At 37.6% G+C, this 27,139-nt stretch overlaps 1 protein-coding gene across 4 annotated transcripts in view; it reads right to left on the bottom strand.

The window, feature by feature from the left end:
* The window catches only part of pde10a.S (phosphodiesterase 10A S homeolog), a 104,956-nt gene that overhangs the window by 36,178 nt on the left and 41,639 nt on the right, over positions 1-27,139 (bottom strand). For 2 of the 4 annotated variants that reach the window (XM_018265284.2, XM_018265285.2), the window contains exons 4-6: positions 20,851-20,974; positions 16,485-16,534; positions 6,025-6,165 (exon numbers count right to left, since the gene is read on the bottom strand). In XM_018265284.2, coding sequence (XP_018120773.1) covers positions 6,025-6,165; positions 16,485-16,534; positions 20,851-20,974 — 315 coding nt within the window. Of the gene's footprint in view, positions 1-6,024; positions 6,166-16,484; positions 16,535-20,850; positions 20,975-26,896; positions 26,973-27,139 lie in introns of all 4 variants that reach the window. The other 2 variants (XM_041564495.1, XM_018265286.2) reach the window with 2 other exon arrangements.

The following is a 27,139-nucleotide window of genomic DNA, read 5'->3' on the forward strand; positions in this document are numbered from 1 at the left end:
GGCCAAAAAAAGGGAAGAGACAATTCCAAGTCCATATGGAACTTTGATACAACTTTTGGTAGAAACTTGAAAGCGGGCTTCAGCTCTACTTTATCTTTGAAGAAAACTGTAAATGGCTCCACAGAAGATAGTGCAGTTAGCTCACTCACTCTACATGCTGACGTTACTGCAACCAACAGAACTACTTTCAGCGTTAGATTCCACAATGAACTCTCCTCTAGTGGCTCAAAAGGTGGCTTGGTTAGCATGTCCAATACAAAAGGTAAATCCCAAGGAGGAGAATATTTCCGAATCTTACGACTAATTCTCATGAGGGCATTGAAAAAAAGCTGGACCAACGTATCTCCTGACCAGGACACTCCCGTTAGTGCTGAAATAGCTGAAACTTGTACCCTGAGAGTACTCATCTGTAAACCTCTCTCATAACCAGAGAAAAGGAGAAAACCTATAACCATAGAGGCTGTAGGAGAACACGGGTCCTGACCTGCTGCTGTTGTAGATTGTACAAACTTCTCCCAGATCTTATAGTATTGGAATGATGTAGATAATTTCCTTGACTTTAGCAGGAACTCTACTACTTTGTCTTTCAAGTTTAGACCTCTCAACCTTCTCCTCTCAACCTCCAGGCCATCAAAGGTTGTTTTCCATCTGGAGCTGGAACATTCCTTGCGACAGCCAACCTGGAAACTTCAGAATCTTTATGGGTTCCCCCAAGGTTAACCTGTAAAGAAGTGGAAACCATGGTCTTCTTGGCCAAAACGGAACCACCACTATTGCCTCTGCTCTCTCTCGTTCTATTTTTTTCAGAACTTTCCAAATGAGAGGAATTGATGGGAACACATAGATGAAATCTTTCGACCAATCTTGCCTTAGACCGTCTGTGGCTACCGCATCTTCGCATGGGTGTCTGGAAAAAATCTGTGACATTTCCAGTTTTCGGCAGACCCCATGACGTCTATATCTGGAACGCCCCAAGTATCCACTATGTTTTAAAAAATATCTCTGTGTAGACTCCACTCTCTGGGGTCTATAACACTTCGACTCAGAAAATCTGCTTTCTTGTTTTCTACACCAGGTAGATGTACAGCTGATAGATCTATCAGCCATTGTTCTGCCCACTGAAAAATAGGCTCTGTTTCTTCCTGCAATTTCATACTTCTTGTGCCTCCTTGCTTTTGTAGGTAGGCCACTGCCATGGTATTGTCGGAAAAAATCTTAAAATGTTTTCCCTTCAGATGTTCTGCGAGAGCAAGCAGGGACTTCTTTATTGCCCTCCAAAATATTTGCAGGAACGTGTTTTTTCTCCCAAGAACCTTGGACGACTAAATCATCTAGATGGGCACCCCATCCTACACCAGATGCGTCTGTTAAGACTGTCCATTCGGGTTCTTCTAGTTGAGTGCCTTTTCCTAAGTTGTTTTGAACGCACCACCAATTCAACTTTTCCTTTAAAGTCTGCGGCAGTACCAGCTGTTTGTGTAAATTCTTTTGAGGATTTCTTATCTTTCTCAACAAGAAATTTTGTAACGGCCTTGAATGCCACCTCGCCCACTTCACCATTTTGATGGTTGAGGACATTAGACCAAGAATTCTTAAACAGTGACGTACTGAAACCACCTTCTGACTTCTGAATTCCTCTACTGCCTGAGCCAAACTTTGTTATTTTTCTATAGTGAGACTTGCTAAATTTTTCTCTGTTTGGAATTCCGCCCCCAGGAAAATCAGTGATCTTGTTGGACGAAGATTGCTTTTTTCCGTTTACAATCCAGCCATGCAGATCTAAGAACTCTAAAACTCTTTTTGTGTGAGCTTCTGCTTCCACCTTTGTTCATGCCGTCACTAACATATCGTCGAGATAATGAAACACCGATATCCCCTCTTTTCTTAGTTCTGCTAACAGAGTGACCAGGACTTTTGTGAACACTCTCGGGGACTGTGACAGGCCAAAAGGAAGACATTTGAACTGGACGTGAACATTTTCTACCAGAGTCTTAAAAATCTTCTGTGCTCTTTGCAAACTGGAACGTGAAAGTATGCATCTTTTAAATCTATGTTCGTAAGCCAGTCTCCTACTGTGGCCACTTGAACAATTGATGCCAATGATTCCATCTTGAATTTTCTTTTTTGTAGGTAGTTGTTTAAGCTCCTCATATCCAGAACTGGTCTCATAGCTCCTGAAGCCTTTCTTACTAGGAATAGCCTTGAGTAAAATCCTCTCTCTCTCTCTCTCTTTCGTGATGAGGAACTGGCTCTATTGCCTCTGAGACGAACAATTGATCCATATACTCCTGGACCATGACTCCAATCTCTTCTGTTTTTCTGAAATTTGAAATTAAAAAATGGTCCCTTCCAGGGCCAGAACTAGGGGTAGGCAGAGTAGGCACGTGCCTAGAGCGCAAAGCCGGAGGGGCGCCAGGCACGCACCTCCTCTGTCGCCTACCCCCAGTCCGGTGCCGTAGTTTTTACGGCTTCTTGCGCAGAAGCGCAAAAGAAGTAAAAACTACCGCTTTTCTTGCGCATGCGCACTTGGGCTAAGCCGGCGTCCGTCGGCTTGCCTTGGGCGCCTGTGCACCGCGGCTTGGCCCTGGTCCCTTCTTGGAACTCTTGAAAACTCCAAACGAAAACCTTTTTTCACTGTGTCGCAGACCCAGCGATCTTGTACACTCCTGGCCCAGATTCGAGCAAACCGAGACAGCCTGCCTCCTATTCTCCTCTGGGCCGAGACATCCTCATTGTTGCTGCGCTGCTGAGGAGGAGGAAGAGAAACCACCAGATCTTTTAGGGTTACCCCTTGTATTCGGATGTCCTGCTCTCCAAGATGCTTGTCTGTTGTATTCTCTTCCGGGCTTATATTGACTAGAAGACTTAAACGACTTATCCTTCTCCCTTGAAAAAGAAGTGTCATATCTTCCTCTCTTTATTCTTCTCTCTTGAGGAAGAAACACACTCTTCCCCCCTGAGACTTTTTCAATTATTGTGTCCAATCTCTCTCCAAAAAGCATCTCACCTTCAAAGGGAAGTTGACACAAATTTGTTTTTGAGGCTGTATCTGCTGCCCAGGGTTTTAACCAAAGAGCTCGCCTCGCCGCCACTGAAAGTGCCATAGACCTTGCTGTAAAATGCACCAAATCTATAGATGCTTCAGACATAAAGTCTACTGCCATTTTACAGTCGGACAACATCTCCAGCAATTTTGGCCTTTTCACATTCGAAGAAACTGCTTCTTCAATTTCAGAAAGCCACACTTTAAGTGCTCTGGAAACAGACGTGAGTGCTACTGCCGGTCTGCAAGCTGCTCCTGCTGCACCAAAAAGATTTTTTAAGGTTAAAATCAATCTTTTTTATCCATGGGCTCTCTGAAAACTGCTGCATCATCTACTGGCAGTGTGGTTTTCTTTGCCAGTCTCACGACTGCAGCGTCCACCTTAGGAGGTGTATCCCAACACTTTGAGTCATTTTCCTCAAGAGGATATTTCTTTAGAAATTTTCCTGCTGTCTGGGGTCTCTTTTCTGTTTTCTTCCACTCAGATGCAATTATTTCTTTAATGGAACCATGCACCGGAAAACACATAGACCTCTTCTTTAAAGATGGAAACAACTTATCAGCTGATGACAACTTAGAAGGTTCAACGGGAAAAGCCAGTGTCTGCCTTACTGCTTTTATCAGTGGCTCTATCACTGCCAGATCGAAATTAGACTCCTCCTCGATCTCAATCTCCCCTTCATCAGAACCAAATAGAGAATGCCCCTCTGATGTTTCTGACAATTCTCCTTCTGAGACCTCAGACACTGAGTCTGTTTGCCTAGAATAAGCATGCCTTGGTCTTTTCTTAGAAGTTGCTGCCTCTTGGAAACCTTGAACCACTGCCTGCTTGATGACTGCCGCCAAAGATTCTGCAAAGGCCTGGTTTCCTTGAGAAGAAAATGATGTTCCTGGCTCCTCTTGTACTTGTACCACTGGGGTCACCTTCTCAGGGGTTTTATCTTTCTTCTCTGAGGCAGGAAGGCTGTGCAAAATAATACAAATGCCTATTAGCCAAAACACACTCTCTCTCTCTCCAACATTGTCTTTTAGGAGTAAATCTCACCTTTTCCCTTTGGGGTGAGGTGCTTTTCCCGACATTCCTGGATCCATACACGTGGCGCTTCAGTCGCTGTGCTTCCCAGAAAATGTCATCCACAGGAAGTGCCCACTGACTAATAAACATGCAGGACCTACCCTGTATAGATGCATAATCCAAAAGCCAGCACTGCACATATGTAGAAAACGCAGATTCCAGGCAAAAAACGCCACCAGGTGCTTTAAAAATCAGTTGCGCCAATTTGCCCTTAACCAAAATGGCGGATGTGCGCCAAAACCCTTGTGTGCATGCGCTGCCAGTCCTCTGACGTCTCTGCATTTTTGCGCGACGAATTTTCACTGCACCTAACTGCCGACCTAACCAGCCATGCGGGAGGTATGGCTTGGCCTGAACTGCCTTATGCAGAACTCCCTGGCCTTCCCTAGCTAACCCCCTCATGGGGGAGCGAATGGGACTTCCAGCTCTTCCTGCAGGGAAGGAAATGAAGAGAGAGGGAGAGAGAAACACCTGTCCCTGCTGCTGGGAACTGCTGCTGCACACATCCATCAGCCCTGACAGGATGAAAATAAGACAGTGAGTAGAGGTGGGCTGATGATTTTAATTGCTTGGGGGAGGATCCTGTCCGTCGGCCTGGTGGGAGGATTAATCCATTAGGTGAATGCTGACCATGGGTGACAAGGAAATAATGCAATAAAAATTAAATAAAACCCATGCATATAAATAAACCTTAATTTGAGTAGTGAATATGTACATTTCAAGCTCCAGACCGGATGTGTGAAGTGGCAGTAATTCTCTAGTTTTAAAATTTTAAACATGTATCTGGTTGTTAGGCCTTACTTTTCATAGCTACCAGGTAGTTGTTTGGGGGGAAAAATAATTACAATTAAATAGAACAGGGTTCCAACACAAAGCAATTTGATTAAAAAAAAAAAAAAGAAACAAAGAAGATATTAAAAATACTACCGTATATATTATAAGTAAAACCTTCCTTACAGGTATTACCATAATTCCCAAAGGAAAGTTTATTATGGTATTTATCAATGCATTGTTTTAAAGGTGCAGGTTAACACATTATATTGCTTGGGCATAAGGGGAGAAAGATGTGTGTTCCCACGAGAAAAGCTTTCAGAATACATTTTAAATAAGAAAGTAATAATGCTGTAATGTTCTACTGAAAGGCTCATCTAAAGCTCTACAATAAACACGTAAAACCAATAATGTTTGGATTTGATTTGTTTTTTCCCCAGTTTGTTTTGGGTCCAAAATTTGGTCAGGGTATGGGTGCCCAGAAATAGCTTCCAGGTCTGAAGAAATATTGTATTATCCATTGTTCCAAGATATTCAGGACTGCATAGTACACACTGAAGCCATTCAAGTTGGGCTTCTAATTAGTATCAATGAGAACAAATAGCAACTATCTATAAATCTCAACAAGTCACTGATCCAGCCGACCCTGGAAGCCAGCTCCACGGGTTGGGATACATTGCCTTAAAGCATAACTTCTGACTCCTATCAAATAAAAAAAAAAATTCTAAATGGAAGCAACAGAGACACCAAATTAATGCTTCTTCACAAAATGTTGCTTAATTTGGCTCTTGGTTTAAAGTATCAAATTACTATGTGTATCAGAGAAATATCAAACTAAAGAATCATATACAGGGCGAGAACTACAGGTAAGCCTAGGGTATAATCCTAAACAAATTTTGGAACTCCAAGGGGGCCATGAAGTGCGGGAAAAAAAAAACAGAACGGGAAGATAAGAACAGATTCACAAGGCCTTCTGTCTTTTAAATGTTTTAGGAGGTCCTGAATGCGATTCTAGATACAATTTTAGTATATCTATACTAATGTTTATACCAGTATTTCAGAGCGTTTTCAGACTTTCTCCTTTTACCCCAACGAGACATTCCAAATCATTTTTGAAAGCAGCAATGCCATTTACCCCCAGAATATCTTCTACTAACACAGTGTTTCTGGATTTGGCTACATGTGCAGATACTGTGGTGCCATATTCAACAGGTCCAACAGAAGTAAGCTGGGTTTGTCCATCTTTTGTTCCAGTTGGGGTGAACAAACACAAGCTCTAAAATGAAATAGAAAGGCAAAGCTTAGTTACTAATGCTAGCAGACATGTTTTTCAACTTAATGTCTAGTGCTGATCAATAAAATGTTGTACATATAGCTTATAAGGACATTATGTTGTCAAGAAATAATTTAAATATGTAGCTGGATGAGAAGATGAGAGGTAAAAACAAACAAAACAAAATATATAAGTCTGGAAGGATCCAGAATTTTTTTTAAGGGAATATACCATATACCCTACATTTACCCAGTTCTAGCTATCAAATATTAAAGAACTATATTGATGACAATTTTCAGGAGGAAGCACCTTGCTACCCTCACAATCTCCTCCATTATTTATGGAAAGTAGAATTTACTCTGCACTGGTATCTTATGATTAGTGATGGGTGAATTTATTCGCCAGGCAAGGATTCACTGTGCATAAAAATTGTTGCGCATCAAAATTATTCAGACGCCCGTTGACTAATGCAAGAGTCGCGTGTATAAAAATAATTTTGTCACCCATTGACTTCAATGTATTTCGCAAATTTTCAACGTTTCACTAATTTTTTTGGCGAAACGGGACAGATTCACCCATCTCTACTTATGATAGCTCATAACAATGCCTAGGAGGTAGAATAGCACAATGTAAACTGGTAGTAGATTCATGTTTTGATGAAAAGAAACAGACCACAAATCCCTGGGATTTGCAGCATGTTAATTTATAAATAATGTGAACTACTTATAACACGAGTCACATGAAATGACTCCACACATTTTAAAGGTTTAGGCTAATCATAGATAGATAGATAGAGATAGAGATAGATAGATAGATAGATAGATAGATAGATAGATAGATACAGTGCTACGCAATATGTTGGCGCTATATAAATACATGTTAATAATAGTCGTGTTCCAAGGAATGACGCACTCCAGGACTTCATAATGAGATCAAGCGAAGTGAAGTTTATTTGTGAACGCTTCAGTCCAGTCTGGACCTTTCTCAAGACATAACAAACAGAACATACCACCCCGTGTTTAAAGGCAAAAATTTTTCTTCACTTCGCTTGATCTCATTATGAAGTCCTGGAGTGCGTCATTCCTTGGAACACGACTATCTGCAGAGTTTTACAGCACCCAGGCAGTAAAACTCTGCTGGATTGGAGTGCACCACAGCCCGAATTATTATTTTTATATATATATATATATATATATATATATATATATATATATATATATATATATATATATATATATATATATATATATATATATATATATATATATATATATATATATATATATTCTTATTTTCTTACTTACTTATTTTCTTACTTACTTATTTTCTTACTTACTTATTTTCTTACTTACTTATTTTCTTACTTACTTACATACATACATACATACATACATACATACATACATACATACATATATACACACCCACAGGGGGCCATGGAGGTATAGGGGCCCCATGAGGCACTAATTCATGTACAATTTCAATAGACATTGGTAAAACATGGCAATATATATTTATTGTGCAAGTAAGATCCGCACTCACAGGACTTATGAAAATTATAGAAAATTTATTGTAAGAGTAACGTTTCTGCCTCCTCCGAGGCCTTTTTCAAAGTATGTATATATATATATATATATATATATATATATATATATATATATATATATATATATATATATATATATATATATATATATATATATATATATATATATATATATATATATATATATATATATATATATATATATATATAATCCAAAAAATGAAGGAAGCACTCACGGCAGATTTTTCTTAGAAAAACTTTTTACTGGATCATGCAAACATCAACGCGTTTCGGTACCTCAAGGGACCGTCATCAGGATGTGAAAAGTGGCAAATACTGAAAATACTTAAATACCCCCCACCCAGGAACCTCCCCCTGCAGCGTGCATGATTAATGTGATTAACATCAGGTGTATAAAGTGCATCTCTTAACACTCACATATAGGTATATGCTTCATAGATAAGTGTTGAAACAATATATAAGTGAAAAAGCATGTGTACTGTAATACTGGCATATTGGATGTGTTTAATATCCTATAAATAAATATATTTTAAATCAATCCATAAATATTATAAATAACAGTGTTAAAACAGTAAAAACTCCTGCAAGTTTTTACTTGCAGAAGATGGGCACTGCAATGGGCTCCAATGTGGCCCCCTCATATGCCAATCTATTTATGGACCAATTTGAGAAAAAATTTATTTATCCAGAGTATGCAGATCGCTTACTGTTCTATTGCAGGTATATCGATGATATTTTTTTGATTTGGCATGGGGACCACACTGGAGTCTGTTCTTTTGCCCAGGCGCTCAATGATTTGCCCACAACGGTTAAGTTCACACTAACGGTTCATGAGCAATGTTTTGATTTTTTGGACATCAGAATATTTCGAGTTGAGGACAAACTTGGCACAACACTTTTCCGTAAAGAAACTGATCGCAATACAATATTGCATGCCCATAGTTTCCACCCTCCTGCTCTATTAAAGTCTATACCATACTCCCAATTTTTGAGGGTTTATCGAAATAATTCTAATATTGAAACCGCTCATGAACAGGCAAATGAGATGGTCAAGAGATTTATTCAGAGAGGTTACAAGTATACCCATTTACAACAAGAATTGGAAAGAGCACGTAGAACAATTAGTGGGAACATATCGCAACCTTTGAGACAATCTAAGAACGGATTGGTGTTTGTTTCTGATTATACCCCTAAAAGTAAAACAATTAATAATATTATTAAACATAATTGGCAAATTGTACAGATGGATTCGAATGTGCCCTTTGCAGAAACACCCCCTCCGATATGTGCATCTCGAAAGGGTAAATCCCTTCGAGATCTACTGATGGTAACTGATTGGTTTGATACCAATAAAAACAGAAATAGATGGTTACCAGACCCAAAACCTGGATGCTATCGCTGTAGTGGGTGCTGCACTTGCGGATTCCTCTTAACTGGACAAACCTTTCCTCATCCTTTCACGGGCACAAGATTTCGGATCAAACACAGGCTTACATGCATTTCAGATTATGTTGTGTATTTTATCACATGCCCGTGTGGACTGTATTACGTAGGCAAATGTGTAACCTCCTTCAGATTGAGAATGAACAACCATCGGTTTGCAATAAGGAATGCTCTGACCACGGGGAAGGCTGATACACCACTAGCCAGACATTGTTTACACAAAAAACATGGATTGCCTACTTTGAAATGCATGTTAATTGATCATATCCCCGTCCCTAGAAGGGGAGGGGATAGAGATAAATTACTGTTGCAGTATGAGGCGAGGTGGATCCACAGACTGAACACGGTGGCACCACACGGACTCAATGAGATGCATTCACTGGCATGTTTCATTTGAATGACATACAGGAACTGGGACAATGTTGCCCACATAATAGCTGAGAAGGAAGTATATACAGATTAAAGGGATTAACAAGTATTTTTTCAGGTTAATAACTATTAGTTACGGGACACCGATCATTAGATGCTCCATATGTTGTATAGGGACATTTGACATGCATCTATATGTGTATGTATATATATATACAGGCTTGTATATGTATATATACGTGTGTATACAATGAGCGGAGGGTTCAAATCTATTAAAGGAGTTGTCTATGAAATATTTTGTAAATTATAAGAAAAAGAAATCATTTTTCCCCAATTTTTATTACTAATGTTTGAACTATAACTCTCCCATCCCTCCCACTTTGGTGAGCTTGTTACATCTCAGCTGCCATAAGGTGTGAGGAGGAGTTTAAAATCCTCTATGTGCTCATTTAAAAAATATATGTCAGTTATTTACTATCTATTTGAGTATTATTCAGCACTAATTAAAAGGTTATTCAGTTTCCTATATAAGTGAAGCTGAGTGAGATGTGGTGTCCCTTAACGATTTTAGCTAAGATTGTCTTAGTTATGTTTTTAATATAAAATAAATTATATGTGATATTATAGTTCACTGTCTATTAACACATTTCTTTATATATCACGTTGTCACTTCTATGTTGGTTTTAACCATTGGAGAGTAGTTGGGTGGATATACAGAAAAATCCCTTTCGAATATGCTGAAGGGAGTTTTTACTGTTTTAACACTGTTATTTATAATATTTATGGATTGATTTAAAATATATTTATTTATAGGATATTAAACACATCCAATATGCCAGTATTACAGTACACATGCTTTTTCACTTATATATTGTTTCAACACTTATCTATGAAGCATATACCTATATGTGAGTGTTAAGAGATGCACTTTATACACCTGATGTTAATCACATTAATCATGCACGCTGCAGGGGGAGGTTCCTGGGTGGGGGGTATTTAAGTATTTTCAGTATTTGCCACTTTTCACATCCTGATGACGGTCCCTTGAGGTACCGAAACGCGTTGATGTTTGCATGATCCAGTAAAAAGTTTTTCTAAGAAAAATCTGCCGTGAGTGCTTCCTTCATTTTTTGGATTGTATGCTTTACCTGGCTAGCACCCGGCCCCAGTGACTATTGGTGAAGGTGAGTGCCGGCTTCACATGCTGTTATATATATATATATATATATATATATATATATATATATATATATATATATATATATATATATATATATATATATATATATATATATATATATATATATATTAATATGTAACTTGTCCCCCCCCATGTGTATGTTTATATATTTTAAGATACAGTGCTGCTTATCCTTACATCCTTTTATAAGTTAAGTTATAAATACATACATGGCTTCTGAACTGACATACAAGCATCAGGAACTCTGTAGTAAAAATTTTTTTTGTCAAATTAATTCTGTATCAATGTATTTGATTAGGTCAAGCAGTAAACAGGTTTTCCTCCTATCTCCTTTAAGGGGCCTATTTATTATAGATAATTTTCTGGAAAAATATACAATGTTGAGCATGGTAAGAGTAAGGGTTCACTTACCAAATATGATGGGTGGGGTCCATGTGCTCAAGCCACAGACATTCAGCTTGGGGAGGCAGACACCATGCAAATATTTAAAGAAAGCTGGGACAAACTGGACCGCACTCCATTAATAGATGCAGTTAAAAAAGTATTTATTTAAGCATAAAGATCTCAAAAAAGCCTTATGCATTTCGTGCCTTGTGGGCACTTAGTCATAGGATTGAAATATTTGCCTATTTATTATGCTGTGTAAAACAAAATTTGGGGGAAATCTGGTAACAAGTTGTTTAAAATAAATGGCAAAGTTATCAAGTTGTGCTTTATTTGACACCATGCAAACACCTTATTATCCACCATTATTTTACACTGCTTCAGACCTTTGTAAGCAAGTTCCGGAGAAAGTTGCTTAAAGATAAAATAAGTGTAAACAAAAAAAATGTGCCATTTTACACAGTGATTCCTGGCGATGTGTGCCGATTCAGCCATTTTTTTTACAGCACATAAAAAATCTGCCCCTAAATATCAGCCATTTTTTAACCATCATAATACGGACACCAAAGCGGTCAGATATGGCACAGTAATACAATACAATAACAAGTTCCCACATAAATACAGGCGTGCGATCCATTATCCAGAAACCGGTTATGCAGAAAGGTCAGATTATGAGAAGGCCATCTCCCATAGACTCAATGGAATCAAATCAATCTTTTTTTTTTTACATGTTTTCACTTTTCTCTGTAATAAGAAAACAGTACCTTGTATTTGTACCAAACTATGATATAATTGTTCCTTACTGAAGTCAAACAATTCTGTTGGGTTTAATTAATGTTTACATTTTTTTGTGGTCCCATACCTACACACCTATATTGCTTACAGTTTAAATGGGGTGTTTATCGTCAAACGCTATGGGGCAGATTTATCAGAGCTTGAATGTTTAAGTTTTTTTTTTTTAATTCGAATGAAATTGAATGACGTGAATATTACCAACCTGAGGACTCAAATCTATTTGACTAAACTCAAATCAAGTTTTTTCTCCAAAAAAAAAATTTTTTTAATTGTTCCCAGTGTCCAGGTATGATAAATCTCGAATTCAAATTCGAGTTTGTATTATTCCCAACTCGGATTTGTGGGTTTTGACCAAAAATCCAACTTCAAAATTCAAATTTCCAATTTGAACCTAAATTAATCTGCCCCTTAGTTGGTAATTTTTTTTATATATGTCCCTGCTGAGAAGAATCCCTGAGTTACATTAAAGGCAGCCGTTATAATTGATTATGCATCAACTGTTTATACATTTAAAGAAAATGTACATGAATTTAAATTCCATAGGTTAAGATGTTTTACATACAGTACTATGGGAATTTAAATTAAAATGTGGCATTGGAAAGTGTGAATAACTACCACTAGAGGGCGATAAATTCAAATATGAGAAAAAAACCTATACTGCACATAGAAAAAAAGTTATATTGCAGAAGAACACACGTATAGAATACATGTGCTTCAGAAATGAAGGTATTAGTGGGTAGACATGGACATGCAAATGGTGCACAAAACTTACTAAATAAAACAATGTTTTATAAATAGAAGAATTAAATACAACTATGTAATGGCAAATGTTAATGCACAAGGCAAGACCTGTGAATGTGAATCCGTACTCACACACCCAGGCCTTCTTGTAGTTGATTGCCTGGTGCACAATGCTGGAGGGATCGGCACCCTCCAAAAGCAATGTGCACTTCTGCAATAAACAAGCAAGGGTTGACCCTGCTTGTAACCACCTTGAGTGCCTGTGTATTCACTTATTCAAGGCAAGACCTGTCCATGTCCCTTGCTTCAGCCCTGTTTGAGGTATAAATACAGGTGGTTGACAGGTCTGGAACATACAGAAAAAATATTTCACTATTTCTTGCATTTTATGTATATACATAAGTTTATCAAAGTTATTATAGGGCCTAATATACAGCAATAGTTCTCTGCACCACCACTTCAGAGACATAGTATCTCGGGAGTTTAACGGGAGCAGCAGAGGATCTGGGATCAACTTCATTTGTCCCAGTTTAAGGAACAGTAAAGCCATAAAATTTTTCTCTTCACAGGATTTCTGCAACTGAATAAACTGTTTAGCCTCTGAAGTACCGAATCATGAGATTGGAGTGACAACAGTCCACTCTCCTCATAGGTTATATGAATGTTACTACCTCATAGGTTATATGAATATTACTAACAAAAAAGTGTAAAAAGGTGTATAGAGTGATATTCTGAGACAATTTGTAATTGGTTTTTATTTTTATTATTTAAGGGTTTTGAGTTATTTAGCTTTTTATTCAGCAGCTCTTGAATTTGCATTTTAAGCATTCTACAAATTACACTAGAAACCATGCACTGATGTCAATAAGAGACTGGAATATGAATAGGAGAGGCCTGAATAGAAAGATGAGGAATAAAAAGTAGCAATAACAATACATTTGTAGCGGTTAGAGCATTTATATTTCAGAAGGGGTCAGCAATGCCCATTTGAAAGCTGCACAGAGTCAGAAGAAAAAGGCAAATAACTATATAAAAAAAAAAAGATAATGAAGACCAATTGCAAAGTTGCTTAGAATTGGCCATTCTAGAACATACTAAAAGTTACCTTAAAGGAAAACTATACCCCCAAAATGAATACTTAAAGGAAAACTATACCCCCCAAACAATGTAGGTCTCTATTAAAAGATACTGAGTAAAACAGCTCATGTGTAAAACCCTGCTTCATGTAAATGAACCATTATCACAATAATATACTTTTTTAGTAGTATGTGCCATTGGGTAATCATAAATAGAAAATTGCCATTTTAAAAAATAAGGGCCTCCCCCTGAGATCGTAAGATTCACTGTGCACATATACAAACCACATGTAAGGTCACATGAGCCAATTAACAGACAGAGTTCTGCCTTTTGCTTCCTCACTTCTTCCTGTTACAGTTAGTGTTGTAATATTTCTGGTCAGGTGATCTCTGAGGCAGCACAGATAGAGTCACGAAATGGTGGTTCAAGGCAAGAGATGTAAAAGGGCAATATTTATGTAAATATATATTCCAGTTTGGTAAGATTCTTTAATATGTCATTCAATTTGATATAAACTATCTGTTGCTTAAGTATTCATTTTGGGGGTATAGTTTTCCTTTAAGCAACAGATAGTTTATATCAAATTGAATGACATATTAAAGAATCTTACCAAACTGGAATATATATTTACATAAATATTGCCCTTTTACATCTCTTGCCTTGAACCACCATTTCGTGACTCAATCTGTGCTGCCTCAGAGATCACCTGACCAGAAATACTACAACACTAACTGTAACAGGAAGAAGTGAGGAAGCAAAAGGCAGAACTCTGTCTGTTAATTGGCTCATGTGACCTTACATGTGGTTTGTATGTGTGCACAGTGAATCTTACGATCTCAGGGGGCGGCCCTTATTTTTTAAAATGGCAATTTTCTATTTATGATTACCCAATGGCACATACTACTAAAAGAGTATATTATTATGATAATGGTTCATTTACATGAAGCAGGGTTTTACACATGAGCTGTTTTACTCAGTATCTTTTAATAGAGACCTACATTGTTTGGGGGGTATAGTTTTCCTTTAAAGGTAAACCACCCCTTTAATGGATACATTTGTTATCCCTTCTGAGTAGAATCCCTGAGTTTTATTAAAGGCAGCTGTTAGAATTGATATAATAGTTGCAAATATTCCACAGGTGCTTAGAAATGTATCAACTAAAGTAGCAAATTGTATCAGTTCAGAATGTTCCTGGATCACTGAGCAGCCAAACAGATACTAGAGACATGAACATTAAACTTACATTTTGGGGAAACAGTCAAAAATGAAAAGATGGAAAGCAATTGAAAAAAAGTCTTAGTTTATAGTGAACAATCTGAAAACAAGTTAAATGAATGAAAAAAAAAAAAAAGTGTTTGGAAGGTGATCAACCCTTTTAAAGGAAAACTAGACCCCAAAAATTAATACTCAAGCAACAGTTTACAATATATAAAGTGGCAAATTAAAGAATCTAACCAAACTGGAATATATATTTAAGTATTGCCTCTTTAGATCTTTGTTCATGAGCATTTTGCAATGGCCTATATGATCTCTCAGGGATCACCTGACCAGAAATACAACAGCTCTAACTGTAACAGGAAGAAGTGTGGAAGCAAAAGTTAATTGGCTCATGTGACCTAACATGTATGTTTTTTTTTTGTGCACCCTGAATCCTAGGAACCCAGGGGAAGGCCCCTATTTTTTAAAATGGCAGTTTTCTAGTTAGGATTACCCAATGGCACATACTACTAAACAAGTATATTATTATGAAAATGGTTTATTTACATGAAGCAGGGTTTTACATATGAGCTGTTTTATGCAATATATTTTTAGAGACTTACATTGTGGGGGGAGGTAGTTTTCTTTTAAAACAGAGTGTATTGGAAAAGGTGTTCATGTATATCAGAGCCATATACCTGTACTGTTCTTGGGCAGATTATCAGATATCTTGATAAATTAGCCTTAAAATAATGTGCCAGTGTGAGCTCCTTAAAATTTCTTAGTTCCCCTTTATAACTATGTTAGGAACATATTCCTGTGCCTCATTGGATTTTAGTAAGGAATACACAAGCACAGGTGTATATATAGGAAAGTGTGAGAGCATGGCACACCAAATACTGTAAAAGCATTTGCGTATACTTAACCAATTTTAGAGTATGGAGACAACCCCAAAATAGGAAATATTTCTTATGACAAATATATGATTGAGTCAAAAGTAATGTAATAAATGGAGGGGAGGTAATGTAATATATGTTGGTTGCATTAACTGGTCAGCTGTGGATTACTAAATGTGGGAATACATTACTCTAATAGTGTTTATTTAATATTCATAATATTCTGATCGGTTGTACCATGTGTTGCCTTGAACCTGCCCAAAAGTTTTTTCTCTCAGGCCTACTAAGAACTAGCAAACTGTAGCTGAGCCAAATAAAAAAATAATCTGCAAAAAGAAGTCTTTACCATCAAATAGTAAATTTAGTAAAAAGGAAAGGGCTTGCCACTAACATGGTAGCAGCCACAATAACAAAGTATTGATTTAAAAAAAAAAAAAAAAAAAAAAGGTCAGGCTATGTAAATCCCCCAATATCAAAACACTCCACTTTGAACAGCTCATGGATCATCTGTATCTTATGAACAGTATGAGAAGTTATTATAAATTACATTCTAGAAATCAATGATCAATGTGATATAGTATAAATTATTCCCACCACGATGTCACGTCTAAAGTAACTATTGTACCTCACACAACAATTTAAACCAACTTACGTTATTGCATTCTCCCAAAAAGAATAGTGCAAATCCATCAGCCTTCGTAGCTGTAAAGAGAAATCAGAAACCCATTACAGTTAAACAGTCATTACTGTGACTATTACTTTTCATTTTTGTCATAACTATGGCTCTTGATGCAAAATGAAATGCTCTCATTCGGACTTAAAGGGATACGTCATGGGAACATTTTTTTTTTCCAAAATGAATCAGTTAATAGTGCTGCTCCAGCAGAATTCTGTACTGAAATCCATTTCTCAAAAGAGCAAACAGATTTTTTTAAATTCAATTTTGAAATCTGACATGGGGCTAGACATATTGTCAATTTCCCAGCTGTCCCAAGTCATTTGACTTGTGCTCTGATAAACTTCAATCACTCTTTACTGCAAGTTAGAGTAATATCACCCACCTCCCTTTCCCCCCCAGCAGCCAAACAAAAGAACAATGGGAAGGTAACCAGATGGAAGCTCCCCAACACAAGATAACAGCTCCCTGGTAGATCTAACAACAACACTCAATAGTAAAAACCCATGTCTCACTGAGACACATTCAGTTACATTGAGAAGGAAAAACAGCAGCCTGCCAGAAAGCATTTCTCTCCTAAAGTGCAGGCACAGGTCACATGACCAGGGGCAGCTGGAAAATTGACAAAATGTCTAGCCCCATGTCAGATTTCAAAATTGAATATAAAAAAATCTGTTTGCTCTTTTGAGAAATGGATTTCAGTGCAGAATTCTGCTGGAGTAGCACTATTAACTGATGCATTTTGAAAAAAACATGTTTTCTGATGACAGGATCCCTTTAAGTTAATAATGTGGCTTTGTTATATGAAGTATAATGCTGCAATATGACATCAACAGGAAAGCCTCCACTGACCCAAGCAAATAATACGCAGCATGCTGCACTGTGCTGAAATTTTTCTCTGAGATACCTGGGGGCCAGGCTGGCAACCTTTAGCCTGAAGGAATCTTTTCAGATAGTGTCCAACTGTATGGTATATCCTGCAAGGCCAGATTCCATATCGCGGTGCCCCGAGGCTGCATGGTCCCGGCGCCGGGCGTTCGCACACTCCCCCGCATGGTCCTATCGCTGTGGTTACTTCCCCTTCTCGCGCTGTCATGCACCGGAGCACTAAGGAACTTTGATTCCCCAGTGCTCCTTAGGATGCGGCTGGGCAGCATGCTGCCCCTAAAATGTTGTCGCCATAGGCCCGGGCCTTTGTGGCCTTGCCACAAATTCGGGCCTGATATCCTGGCCTTTGATGTAGCAAGAAGGAGCATATATTTTAGTGGCCATGGGTGTAAATTATCTTCAGTGTATTAGGTACACAAGGCTTTAGTGTCTTACTGATACGAGACAAAGGCAAGAACAAGACAGTGGGGGTTATTTATAAAGTTCACACAGCGCATTTTATTCGCAAATATTTGGATTGCCCATGGTTTTTTATGAACAGTTAAATAAATATTGTACTGCTGTGTCTCTTTCCGTTTTTTGTGAATTCGCATTGGGCAAAAATATTCGCATATGGCTCAAAAAAAGATGTGTGTTTGCGTGAGTGTAGACACTGTGTGAGGTCATTGTTCACGAAAATATAGTGTTGACAGTAATTTAATTTGCAAATTTGCAAAAACGGATTTGTAAAAACTCTCAGCCACCATAGTAGTGGCATAACTCAAACAGAGTGCATAAATATTCGCAATTTACAATTTGCACAATAAATACACCACGCTTATCCAACTTTATAAATACAACATGCACAGGGCAAATATGTTCACTGTTCAAATTATTCTGTGCAAACTTTATAAATGAGCCCCAGTGTATCAAATGTGGTCTGGGTGGGATAGATTAACAAAGCATCAATTGTGAAACTGAACATGAAATATGCACAAACTCCAACAACCGCTCAGTTTGCCAACAACAAGTTAACATAATAGAAGTAGGTCTGAACAATACAGGTAGGCGGATTCTTTGTGCTCGGTGTGGGGTATCTGTCAAAAATATGCAGTAATGACAAAAATTCAGGTTTACACTTTGGTCCATTTTTGATGATCTAATATTTCATTTAAATTAGTTGTATTACTTTTACTTGTATTACTTTTTCTGCTTTGTTTTAAAAAAAAATATGCTAGCAATTGAGAAATGCCATTTTGAAAAATTTAATGTTATATTGCAGTATTTATTGACTAGATCTTCAAAATTGGAAAACCACCATTTTCATCCTTTACTACAACTAAATCAACATCAAACCGCCTCTTCTTCAGGTGACTAATCTCCCCGAAAAGCCTTACAATCTAAGTCCCCGGCGGGAAGGCACTCTGAGCAATTAGTTTTCCGTCAGATGACTTCGGAAAACAAAGCAATCAGAGTGCCATCCCACCGGCGATTTAGATTCTAGCCAACCTTCATAGCTCAGGAACACTAAGGAATGGGTAGGCTGGTAGAAGCTCTAGGCTTGGGATTTTCCTTGCAGTTTATAGCTAATCAATAGTTTGAGTTTCAGTGAGGATAAGCAGACAGTGTAGGGAGTGAAAAAAGAGCGCATACTACAAAAGGAAGAGACAAAAGAAGAGTAGAAGATCGTAGTAATGGAAAGGGGCTAGAAAAGTATACAGAAGAAATAATGGAAGGAGGAAGAAAAGCAAGAGGTGGGAGGGGTAAAAAAAAAAAATGAGAAGAGGGAATTGTAAAGGGTACAGAAGGACCAAAAGGAAAAATGGATGAGCAGTAACAGGAAAACATGACGAGGCCTAATAATTTTTTTGAAATTGAGAACAAAAAAAGTGATGTCAGGAAAAAAAACATGACAAGACTTTTTTCTTGAATTCTAGTTTACTTTAGAAAAAACACAACAGAATATTCCTACGTACGTTTTTACTCATAAAAAAAAAAAAGCACACCAGGAAGAATCACATTGTTTCAATCATTTTCAAAGAGGCCAAAAAAATCTTGAATACAGGATTTGAATTAGCTGGGAAAGTATACAATTGAAGCTCCTTGATTTCTCACTAGAGCTCCCGAGTGAAGGCTAAGTGCACAATGGTCTTACTACTCAGTCACATTGGTTGCTGGGAACTTAAAGACAGTGTAGGACTCGCGTACAATGAGGGGCCTTGTTGTGATACGCGAGCTTACATATTTTGGCCAAAGTGTGGTACTAACACCTTATTTTAAAGGCAAACCATGCGCTGGCAATCTTAATCCTTTTTGTGTACAAATATTTGGCATTTTATCATTTATAGCAGCTGGTCAACTCTAGATTGTAGGTAAGACCTAGCACTTGCACAAGGGTGTTTCTAGCAGCATGGGTTAGACCAAGTTCTGCCTTTTGTATACTTTTTGTCAGGCCCTACAAGTCTAAAATATATGGACATAGTTCTAATTTGGATGAACAGATAAAAAGGGTCATTTATTTGCTGCAAGTGAAGTGTACAAAGTGTAATTTCCTCCACAACTGGATGCAATCGTGTGCAACTTCTGGCACTAGACATCAAAATTAAATCTTTGGTTTTTTTTTAGTTGCAAATGCACTGCGGCTTTTAGGGTAGTGTTAAATTCAGCTGAATCCCAAAATAGTAGAATCAACGCATACCTAATTATACTATACACAACATAAGTCATTAAGACCCACGTACATGTGCCTCTGCTCTGACTCAAACAGTACACATCTCTAATTTGGTTGTAGATCTAATAAACATGTTCAGTTTAATCTGCTGTTCTAACAGATGCATGTGCATTCCTAGCCAGGTCCTGAGAAAGTTAGCACTGTTACGGAGACTTTTGGAACCACTCAAGTATTAAGTTGTAGTTCGCAAACCAATCGCAACAGCAACTAGGTCTATTTAGTAACAAACCTTTACTATGTAAAAGAAATGGCCTATTGCAAGCAACGCTCAATTTTATTTTATTGATTTTTCAAGTTGTTCGAATAATTTGTGTTCTACTTTTGCCTTTTTCCAGCTTTCAATTTGGGTCGGATCCCAAAAGCAAAAGAAATAAAGTAGAACTACTTCTACTTCCAGGTCAGTTAATAATCTCACTTGTAAAAGAACCTCAGCAAACAGCTCAATTTTGATCAGTTCCAATCCCATCCAAAAATGTATTGCTCCAAGTTGAGTGCACAATATATGCATGTGTACAGCAAAACTGGATTTTAGGTTTCCACTTTAGTTTGAGATTTCCCACATCATTGCACCAACCTCTGTGCATGCCAAGACATTGCACCAACCTCTGTGCATGCCAATACAGTGTTTACATGACATTTGACCAAAGATGCATTACATAAAAACAGCCAACTTTCTTTCAACTGGATACCTGGTTTAAAATGAACTGTAATTCTCCATAGCCATTAAAATGAATATTTACCTACCAGTTTTGATAATGTCACTTAATTCATAAAGTAGTAATTTATTGTCTCCCCCAGCATCTAGCCGCTGCTCCATATAACTATTTAGTTCATATACAACTCCTTGCATATTTGTATCCTGGTACTGCTGAAGAGAGAAGAAAAAAAAAAAAAAGCATACAATTATCATACAGTTGGTGCCACATAAAGTCACGTGCTAAGTTTCATGGAGAGGATTCAACTAAACTATAACCTCCCACAAATAAAATATATATATTGCATAAAACAGCTCATATGTAAAACCCGGATTCATGTAAATAAACCATTTATATAATATACTTTTTTAGTAGTATATCCCATTGAGTAATCAAACATTTTACAAAATAAGGGCCGCCCTCTGGGATCCTAGGATTAACGGTGCACACAAACAAACACATGAGCGAATTAACAGGCAGAGTTCTATCTTTTGCTTCCACACTTCTTCCTATTACAGTGTTCTGGTCAGGTGATCTCTGAGGCAGCACAGAGACCATCACAAAATGGTGGTTCAAGGTAATAGATGTAAAAGGGCAATATATACTTAAATATAGTACCTATAGTACCTAAATCAGATATGTAAAAGGATTCTCTTTACTAAGGTCTGTAAGCAGCTATGTATAAAGGAGTCACAGCCTGTGATGCCCTGCTCAAGGGGCATAACAACAGCACAAAATATTCGGAGGGCCCGGCGCACATAGGCACTCCTGCGTGCACCCCAAGTTTTGAGATTAAATTCGAAAATATATCATTTTCAAATTCATAAGAATGTTTACTTTTTCATAAAAATATGGATTTCTGGTAACAACATTTTGGCCATGCAATCTATAATAGGCTTATTTTGGCATTGTACTGCAGTGGGTTTTGGATTTATTCAGGTAAGGATTCTCCATACAGCCAAGCATATTTTTTTTTTTCTTTTTTTTAAATCATTTTTCTTGTTTTCAACAAACATGTCAAATACAGAAATAAAAACCAATAAAAAAAAAAAAGTACATATCAAGCAGTCGTGGGTAATATCAATAAGCATTAGAATGCCTCCCAACAGTCTGACAAGCACAGAAATCACAATACTACAAATTCATAGAAAGAATTCCAGTGGCACACTGAATGCTGAAAGAGTGTAAAATGTATTCACCCCAAACACATACAGAAAAAGGCAACATTTCGGACCACTCGGGCCCTTTGTCAAGCCCGAGTGGTCCGAAATGTTGCCTTTTTCTGTATGTGTTTGGGGTGAAAAAATTTTACACTCTTTCAGCATTCAGTGTGCCACTGGAATTCTTTCTATGTACCTGTATGACCCGTATGGCAGGAGTGGGTCCTCCGGTGTAGCACCTGGTACCACAAAGGGTACATGATCAGGGGTGGAAGCACTCTACCATTGTAATACTACAAATTCAAGCAGTAGAAGGTTTCAAAGGACAAGTTACATTTTAGACGGTTTAGGGGTTACAATTCTTATACATTGGAGAGTCCAACCAGGGTTGCCATACAAGTTCAAATTTGCCCGGGTTTTGCCTCTGCATGTATACCAGTTGAGCCAATGTGAGGTGTTCCTGTACCAAATTTTTCCACATTACTATAATAGGGGGTTCCCCTGCAAGCCATTTTAGAGCAATACATTTTCGGGCAAGAAACAGTGTTTCCCTTAACAGAATAAGCATAGAATGTGACTTGGTAAGATGTGATACTATCCCCAGCAAGCATAATCGAGGTGTGGCAGTAACCTGCAGCGCAGTGATTTCGGTGAGAATTTGACAAACATGAACCCAGAATAGTGCTACAGTAGGGCAAGTCCACAGCAAATGAAAAAATTTGCACCAGGCAATTGATATTTCGGACAGCAATCATCTGGTCTTAATTTCGCTTTATACAGACGAGTGGGGGTAATGTATGCCTGATGTAAGATAAGTATTTGTGAGAATCTACTCCTGACATTGAACGACACTAAGCTAGGGGTTTCCAGTGCCTCCTCCCAATCCTCATCTTCCAGATCAGGAACAGTACTTTCAGCCAAGCATATTTAATATATTATATATTTAGTATACATAAAACATTTCTATATTTCTATTATAAAAATGCCATTTTGATGTTTTTTTCCAGGTATTTATAGGATGTAAAAATGTACCATGTTATGCACTGTTGATCCTTTGGCATTATGTAAATTACCTTAGAACTAGAATATAAAATTCACCAATCTGTTACATGCATCTACTGGGATTAAGTAAACTGATCTCTATAGGGACCAAGGGTACCTAAATCGTTGGATTGACGTATTTACATACAATGCTCCAAATAGTGAGGTTTAGGGAGTGCACACTTGACATGACAATGACGTGAAGTTGTGCACACTGGGAGTGATGCAGAGTGCTGTATATAGAGCAGGGGGCTGCACATGGGGCAAGATGTATGCTACTGCATTCTAAATAATGAGTTGCAGTGCACTGGAAACAAAGTCATTATTATATACTGGAAAGCTGTAAACAAACAAATTATATTGAATGATGTACAATGCCCGTAAAGAGGGGAACAATATGTTGGCACTATTTAAATTAAGGATAATAAAAGAATTAAGTAAGCATGTATTACTTCACACTAAAGTACAATATTGGTCATTGAATTTTTAGATAAAACTATCACTTTTATATTATATGCTTTTGTGTGTTTGTAAATTCTATTCAAACACTTTTGTAACTAAATTACAACTACCTGTATTACAACTACCTGCTCACTTCTCCTAGATCCCTATGCTCAGAATAATGACACCTGTTCCATCTGTCTCTCTGATGGGCATCTTATCTGTGATCGAACAGTCTCAACCAAAATGCAGTTTCTAAAGCAAATAAAGTACTGTCTTGTTTAAAAAGACATCAACTCGAGGGATCAAAACATAATGTCCTTGGTAAGGCCTCAACTGGAGTATGCCATACAGTTTTGCGCTCCAGTCCATCAAACTATACTAATGCTGGAGAGAGTGCAGAGTCGTGCAACTAAACTGGTAAAAGGAATGAGGAATGTTGGACTATCTAACCTCTTCCCCCCCCTCTTGCTCTAGAGAGAGGACATGACAATTACATGACAAGTATAAAATTTGGTCTGTTAGAGAGGGTGCAGAGAAGGGCAACTAAGCTGGTAAAAGGTATGGAAAAAAACTTCGTTATGAGGAAAGGCTGGCCAAGTTGGGGTTGTTCTCGCTGGAGAAGAGGTACTTAAGGGGTGATATGATAACTATGTTTAGCTATAGGAGATCATATCATAATATCTCCAATGCTTTATTTACCAGTAGGTCTTTCCAGCTGATGCGAGGACACCCATTCATTTAGAAGAAAGGAGGTTCCATCTAAATATTCAGAAGGGTTTTTTTTTTACAGTGAGAGCTGTGAAGATGTGGAATTCTCTCCCTGAATCAGTCGTACAGGCTGATACATAAGATAGCTTTCAGAAGGGTTTGGGTTGCTTTTTAGCAAGAGAGGAAATACATAGCTCATAGTACAAGTTAATCCAGAGACTAATCCGATTGCCATTTTAAAGTCAGGAAGGAATTTTTTCCCCCTCTGAAGCAAAGCCTTCCTCTAGATCAACTAGTAGTTAGGCAGGTTAAAATAGAGTTAAAAGTTCGAACTTCATGGACGTGCGTCTTTTTTACAACCCAACTTACTGTGTTACTATGTTACATAAGAGGATATAGACAGATAACAGTTGATCTTCTTTTCAATAGAAAAGAGCAAAGAATTATTTAAACTAGAGGAACAACTTTAATCTGAGGCAGTGTAGGCGTTTCTTCGTGGTCAGGCCAGTGAGGTTGTAAAATGTCATGCTGGTTTATGTTGTGTTGATGATGTTCTATGAACTCTTAAGAATGTCTCTCTCTCTCTCTCTGGGATTTATTTCGGTGGTTTAACATTGATGTACTTTGGCCTTTTTTTCACCCAAATTTATCTATGTATAATCTCAGTAAAGCACTGTAGAATAGTGCATTGTAGGGGCTTTATAAACAATAGCAGACCAAATCTGAATCAAAAGATTCCTTTCAGTATTCCTACTGTACAGACCAGAAAATGCCTAAAGGTGCCAATCTTGGCAAAGAAGCGGATCTTTAGTTGTATAGCCAAACAAGCAGCTCTTTGAACAAAACGGTCACCTATGTAGTGGTCCATATGAAGTGATGCAATTGTTTGCTATTGCTAATGTTACCGCATACCACTATTGTTATTCTAATTACTTTTCTGGTTTATTTTTTTTGTTATTATGTTTTATAAAGTGTCAACAAATTCCACAGCACTGTACAATGATGCTAATATTCGAGAAATTTACATAATACCGCAACATTTTAAGCACCAATTTAAAAGTGGGGGCTACGTTCACTGAATTCACCCCTCCTTCCTTTATAAACAGGTCAGTTGTTTCAGAGCTCCCTATTTACGTATAGTCCATGGGCACATGGAGCTGTAGGCTCCACTGTTCTCAGCCTGCACATTATTGCAGGCTGAGAGAATTTGCCTCACAAGTAACAGGAGCAAAGGACAGCCCAAATAAGCAAAAGGAGGCTCACCTCTGCTGCATGTGATCCCAAGCAAGTGACTAGAGTAGGGACACAGCAGATCCGCTTCTCTCAGCGTAAAGCACTGTGTGCCCAAGGCCTTAAAAAGGTTACCGATACAAAATTAAAAATGTTTTAAAGGAATGAATGTATAATGTACTGTTGCCTTGCAGGACTGGTGTATTTGCTTTAGAAACACTACTAAAGTTTATATATTAACAAGCAATTAAAGAAATTTCCCGAACATTTGTGTCTGGCAAATTTATTCACCCATCATTACAGGGCAACATGGCATACTTTTTATTACTTTAAAACACAATTTTTTTCGGTGTTAGGCTATGGACATATAGGTTGTTATCAGAGGCTGTTCAGCGGCTGTTTTCAGCCTGAGCCATTATGCAGGATGAGAGAAGCAGATCTGCTCAGTGCCCTGCTCCATTGATTTAAAACCAATCAGCCCAAATACGCAGGCTGAAAATAGCCGCTAAAAACAGCTTGTGTGCCTATAGCCTTACTGTTCCTTTAACCAAACCTATCCAGCTTTTAAACAAATCAGGTGCTTCTCAGAGGACCTATAATTGGTTTTATCAGCTCATTTTAAGTTCTTTGGAACCAGAAGTGACAGGAAAAACTAAAGTGAAAAGGGCTTTATATTCTTGTTCATTGCCAGAAATAACAGAAGAGATATTTCTTAAAATAATAAACAAAAATTATGTTCATCACAAGCCCTATTCATTTAACTAATGTAAAAAGGGGTGTATACAGTGCTTTCCCTTTAACTGTAAACAGCTATGCATAGGTAGAAACATTGGAAATCAGGTCAGTTTTTAAGTGATTGTTGTACTGACACAGGTTTTGCATTAATTTGCTTTACAAAAGGTGAACAAAAGCCACACACATCTTTTGTTTATTTGCATGCAAATAATGCAAAAGATACAAACCTGTCATTCTCAAGTATGCATGTCAACAGAAAACAATGAAGCACAAATAGATGTAGAGTTTGAGTCAAAATGCATGTCACTAAGCAGAAAGTAATTTTAGTGTCATAGAAGCATGTAATTTTTCCTTGCAATAGACAATTTTGATGCAGTAATAACTTGAACAGACTTTCATGTGCATTTCAATTTATTTTGACAAGCAGTTATCTGCATTATACTCACCACAATTAAAAAAGGAGTTATTTTGAGAAGTTCCTTTTAAAGATTACATCTGTATACCTTTTTAATTTTAAATTCTCCTTCTAACTGACCCAATGGATCTGGGTGCAAGCAAGGTAAGGGGGGCCAAATCCAGTGTAGGGGCTGATTCTCTGGCTGCATTTTTCAGCAGGCCAAGTTTCAGCCCCATATCATTATTTTTGTAGGAATATTATGCAGAGAATAAATGCATATTTATTAAAAGTCGGATGGACAATTTACCACAAAACCACCTCAAAAGTCCTATACAAGAAAATACTGTGGAGTTCCTTGTTGACACAAACACATTAGTTACTCTTCCAAGTTTTACACCAAGGTCCTCAGTCCAAGAAGAAAGATCATCCAGTAGTATATGAAACTCCTGATAAACCCTGAATAAAGAATAGTAGAACCTAGGAATAAAATTCTCTAGCTGCAATGAACTACAGTATAATCTGTTTTAGTAAGAAACTCAATAACCTAGAGCAGTGGTTGTCAGACTTTGTCAGTTGAAAAGCCCTCTGTGTGTTTCAAATTTTGGTTAGGGCCTTTCTTAGTT

This window comes from Xenopus laevis, chromosome 5S (genome assembly GCF_017654675.1).
Source record: "Xenopus laevis strain J_2021 chromosome 5S, Xenopus_laevis_v10.1, whole genome shotgun sequence".
NCBI classification, from domain to species: domain Eukaryota; kingdom Metazoa; phylum Chordata; class Amphibia; order Anura; family Pipidae; genus Xenopus; species Xenopus laevis.